Source organism: Quercus suber, unplaced genomic scaffold (genome assembly GCF_002906115.3).
Source record: "Quercus suber isolate HL8 unplaced genomic scaffold, Cork oak 2.0 scaffold_1645, whole genome shotgun sequence".
Classification (NCBI taxonomy): Eukaryota; Viridiplantae; Streptophyta; class Magnoliopsida; order Fagales; family Fagaceae; genus Quercus; species Quercus suber.
Window position 1 is genome coordinate 1 of NW_027071004.1, and position 5,697 is coordinate 5,697.

The 5,697-nt window shown below is 35.0% G+C and overlaps 1 protein-coding gene across 1 annotated transcript; it reads left to right on the forward strand.

The window, feature by feature from the left end:
• Positions 1-2,294: 2,294 nt before the first annotated feature.
• Positions 2,295-5,186, forward strand: LOC112030870 (leucine-rich repeat receptor-like serine/threonine-protein kinase BAM3; the record flags this gene model as incomplete). The annotated part of the gene is given in 1 exon segment (XM_024063539.2): positions 2,295-5,186. A coding segment is annotated over 1 exon segment (2,626 nt), but the record flags the coding sequence as incomplete, so codon positions are not given.
• Positions 5,187-5,697: the final 511 nt, after the last annotated feature.

Genomic DNA, 5,697 nt, shown 5'->3' on the forward strand with positions numbered 1-5,697 from the left:
GAGAGAGAGAGAGAGAGAGAGAGAGAGAGAGAGAGAGAGAGAGAGAGAGAGAGAGAGAGAGAGAGAGTTGCATATTCTTAAACAATAAGTCTACAGATATAATGGGAGCTTTGTAATTTAGTGACATTATATGCTCTTACTAATGAGAAAAACCAAGATTCGAATCTCCATCTCCATAATCGTAACTACATACACACACATGCCTCATTGCTCTTTTTTATTTATTTATTTTGAGTGTAGTGTCATAATATTTAAAAATGAGATATAATGGTAAGAGCCTTGTAATTTAGTGACATTATATGCTCTTACTTACGAGGAGAACCAAGATTCGAATCTCCATCTCTATTATTGTGACTATATATATATACATGCACGCACGCATGCATGTGCCTCATCGCTCTTTTTCATTTATTTATTTTTAGTGTATTGTCAAAATATTTAAAAATGAGATATAAGGTCTGTTTGGATACCGCTTATTTTCCTGAAAACTGAAAACACTGTAGCAAAATAATTTTTAAATATGTGAATAGTATTGTGGGACCTAATTTTAAAGTTTTTTTTTTAATAAAGTACTTGTGGGTCCTGTGAACAGTGCATAGGACCCACTGAACAGTGTATAATCACGTGAAATGCTCTTCTAAAAATAAAATAAAAAAAGTCTAAACGCAGACGTTGGCAGCTGTATCCAAACGAGTACATAATGGTAAAAGTCTTGTAATTTAATGACATTTTATACTCTTACTTACAAGGAGAACCAAGATTTGAATCTTCATCTCCATTATTGTAACTATACACACACACATGCCTCATCGCCCTCATTTATTTATTTATTTTGAGTGTAGTGTCATAATATTTAAAAATGAGATAAAGATAGTGTCCTAATTCTTAAGATCTTTCTCTACATGAGTTTTTTTTTCCCCTTCTAATTAGTTATTTGCACACGAGAAAGGAAAATGCCTAAAACTTAGGAACTTTTTTAAAATAGTAAATTACTCTTTCATCCTGTTTGTGTTTTTAAATTTAAAATTATTTAACTAAAAGATAGGAGTAGTTTAAAGAGTTTAAGAATTTGTGTGAGGATACTTAAGTACACAAAATGATGAAGCCCAAACAAAGAATTTTATTATTAGTAGTATAGACTATAGATTACACTTTGTGTAATTTTAAACAATGTTTTGTACCCAATATTTTTCAATTGAATGTGAATTTTGACAAATTCACCATTGGATTGCATTATCTTCATATATTTTTCATACTTGCAAAATTTCAAGATGATCAAAGATCAATATCTATATCACCAATCAATTGTTTGAATTCAAGTTTTTGTAGTTAAAATAATGTATAAAAGATGAGTCTATGGATCGAATAATAAATAACATCTGATTGGCATGAAAAGTGGCATGCGTATTAAGAACATATAAAACATGTAGTCCAATGGTGAAATTTTTATAATATGAATTTAATAACAAGTTATTGAGTGTTGTAACATTACTTAGAGTTACATTAGAGAAATAACATTTTTTAAGTATGGAGAAATAACATTTTTTACAACTTTTTTCATAACCGCTGACATGACTTGTTGTGAGTTGTTATTTGTGTACGATAAAAATGATGTTAATATCTATTGTGATTTGTAATTTATGCATAAATAAATAAACATCATATCAATGGTAAGCTCTTGTCAAAGTGATGTTACTGTATAGGGCTATGTTATCTATTGTTAAATATAGTGTGTTTCTATAGGCTATGTTATCTATTGTTAAATATAGTGTGTTACTTATTCGTCATTTTTAAAACCAAATATACTCAAGCTCTACGTCATAATTATAGGAAGTGAAGCGCCCTTGGCCAAGCAAATATAACAAACGAACTCTTGCATGTTATAGTTCAAAACTATTATAATTGATGCAGAACATTATATATAATCAAAATAGTGTTGGTCAAGGTCAAGATCGACCTGCTTTACTAATCTAGTTCAGTATTGATTATAGTGGAGCTCTAGACCAGTCCATCATCACGGGGTAAATTAATTTTGCATTACTTACTTATCATTGCTACTTTAGATTTTCATTTGGGGTCAAAAACCTCATGTATTGGAGATTCAAAATATGACTTCTCTGCCCATTTGGATTCAATAATTAAGATAGGAAAAGCAGGGCCATGTTTGTAATTTTGTCATGAAAAGTAACGAATTCTAAATATTGGTTTGATCAAACGGTCCGTTGTTATATTCATCTTTATGTAACATTGCTTTTGCTTTTTCTTTTTATAAAGTTAAAGATGAAACTAAAAGACACCCTATTTGAGAGTGGGAGTGGAGAACCTTGGATACTACTAATGTAGCCTAAATTTGCCTTGCAATTTCATTAGCTAGCCAAATCACATTTGAATCACTTCATTACCTCTATCCCTTCTTCCTGTGTGTTTGTACTTTGTATGTGTGTCAATGTCTATGCTTGTATTAGCTCAATAGAAACCATATGTGAAATGTGATATTGCTTTTCTTGAATTTGTTTGACTACAACCCTCCTGCTCTATACTAGGTAGCTTTTCAATTTCCATGGCTGCTTCTGATATGAGGTCTGTCTTCCTCTCTATTCTACTTCTTGTGTTCCTTACATCTTCTCATCCTGTTTTTTCACATAATGTATCTCTCAAAAGGCAAGCTTCAATCCTAGTTTCTCTCAAACAAGCTTTTGAGTCCTACAATTCTTCTCTCAATACCTGGAATGTATCAAACTACTTGTCTCTGTGTTCTTGGGCTGGTGTCCTTTGTGACAGCATGAACAGATTTGTAGTTTCACTTGACATATCCAATTACAACATCACTGGCACTCTCTCACCTGCAATCACAGAACTTCCAAGCCTTGTTAATCTTTCAGTTGCAGCTAATAATTTTGCAGGTTCTCTTCCACCAGATATTCACAAGCTAGAAAGACTTCAATTCCTCAACATATCCATTAATATGTTCAGTGGAAACTTAAGCTGGGAGTTCTATCAGTTGAAAGAGCTTGTAGTCCTAGATGCTTATGATAACAGTTTTAATTGCTCACTTCCTTTGGGTGTCAGTGAACTTCCCAAGCTCCAGTACTTGGACTTTGGCGGGAATTTCTTCACTGGGAATATCCCTTCAAGCTATGGAGATATGAAGCAGCTCAACTATCTTTCACTTGCAGGAAACTCATTGGATGGTTTTATACCAAGTGAACTTGGTAATCTTACTAATCTCAAGCAGCTTCGCTTAGGATACTACAACGAATTTGATGGCGGTATCCCTCCAGAGATTGGTAAGCTTATCAATCTTTCTCATTTAGACCTTGCAAGTTGTGGCTTGGAAGGTCCAATTCCTGCAGAGTTAGGCAATCTAAACAAGTTGGATACAGTCTTCATGCAAACAAATCAGCTTAGCGGTTGGCTTCCTCCTCAACTCGGCAATTTGAGTAGTCTCAAAACTCTTGATCTTTCAAATAATGTGCTAACAGGAGCTATCCCAGCTGAGCTGTCAGGACTCAAAGAGCTTACCCTCTTGAACCTGTTCATCAACAAATTGCATGGGGAGATCCCTCAGTTCATTGCAGAGCTACCCAAGTTAGAAGTTTTAAAGCTGTGGCAGAATAACTTCACTGGAGCCATTCCTTCAAAGCTTGGTCAAAATGGTAGACTAATTGATCTCGATTTGTCCACTAATAAGCTCACTGGATTGGTCCCCAAGTCTCTATGCTTTGGAAGGAAGTTGAAGACCTTGATTTTACAATACAATTTTCTGTTTGGGCCTCTGCCTAATGATCTTGGTCAATGCGACACACTCAACAAAGTTAGACTAGGGCATAATTATTTGACTGGGTCAATACCAGGTGGCTTTCTTCACTTGCCTGAGCTATCACTCATGGAGTTACAAAACAACTATCTTACCGGGCAACTTCCTCAAGACACAAGCAAGGTACCCTCAAAACTAGTCCAGCTAAATCTTTCAAATAATCGTTTGTCGGGGTCTCTTCCTACTTCTATTGCAAATTTCCCCAGCTTGCAGATTCTTCTACTAAATGGAAACCAATTCACAGGGGAAATTCCATCAGACATAGGCCAGTTGAAAAAAGTCCTAACTTTTGATATGAGTAGAAACAACTTTTCAGGCAGAATCCCTCCTGAGATTGGGAATTGTATCTTGCTCACCTATTTAGATTTGAGTCAAAACCAACTCTCAGGCCCAATCCCAGTCCAAACTTCTCAAATTCACATGCTAAATTATCTCAATGTCTCATGGAACCAACTTAACCAGAGCCTCCCAAAGGAAATTGGTTCCATGAAGAGCTTAACTTCTGCAGATTTCTCCCACAATAACTTCTCTGGTCCAATACCTGTAACTGGCCAATATTCACTCTTCAACTCTACATCCTTTTCGGGTAACCCTCAGCTCTGTGGTTCTTACTTGAGTCCATGCAACTATTCATCAAACTCACCATTAGAATCACACAACCATAACGGCATCAAGGCTCAAGTTTCAGGCAAGTTCAAGCTTATATTTGCTTTGGCACTCTTATTGTGCTCATTAGTATTTGTTATTCTAGCAATCATCAAGACCAGAAAGGTAAGAAGGAATTCAAATCTGTGGAAGCTCACAGCATTCCAGAAGCTAGAGTTTGGAAGTGAAGACATATTAGAATGCATAAAGGACAACAACATTATAGGAAGAGGTGGAGCTGGGATTGTATATAGCGGAACAATGCCAAATGGGGAGCAAGTAGCTGTGAAGAAGCTGTTGGGAATAAACAAAGGCTCTTCCCATGATAATGGCCTTTCTGCAGAAATACGCACACTTGGCAAAATTCGTCACAGAAACATTGTGAGGTTGCTGGCATTTTGTTCAAATAAAGAGACCAATTTTCTTGTTTATGAGTACATGCCAAATGGTAGTCTTGGTGAAGTTCTACATGGGAAGAGAGGTGGTTTTCTCAAGTGGGATACTAGGCTCAAAATTGCCATTGAAGCAGCTAAAGGCCTTTGTTACTTGCACCATGATTGTTCACCTCTAATACTTCATCGTGATGTCAAGTCCAATAACATTTTACTTAACTCTGATTTCGAGGCTCATGTAGCAGATTTTGGACTTGCCAAGTTCTTACAAGATACAGGAACATCAGAGTGCATGTCTGCAATTGCAGGATCTTACGGCTATATAGCTCCAGGTACTTTTCTTTTTAATACTACAGATGTACATATTACTTTCAAACATTATTCATCGTTTTAGCTAATAAATTGCTAGCTTAACATGTCAAGAAACCGTGGATTTAATTATTTAAGAGATAAGATCACTCGTTTTGATATCATGATATATTACCATTTATATCAAAAAAATTAAACTGTTAACAAACAGTGCAGTTAATCATTATCATATCAGTTTGAAACATTATTCATAGTTTTCAGTTAATAAATTACTAGCTTAACTTGTTAGGAATCGTGAAATTAGTAGTTTAAGACCATTTTTTTAAAATCATGATAAATTATCATTTATACTAAAAGCTTAAAAACTATTAAAAAATAGTGAATTTGATCATTTTACTCATTATTCTAACATGAGTTTCTTTCGATCCAATTTCCTGCTCAGGAGATCTAATCACTAAGATTGAGTAGTTAAAAAAAGCATAAACCAAAGTCAATTTGACTGGGAGAAATGAGTTGGTCACCCGGGGTCCTAGG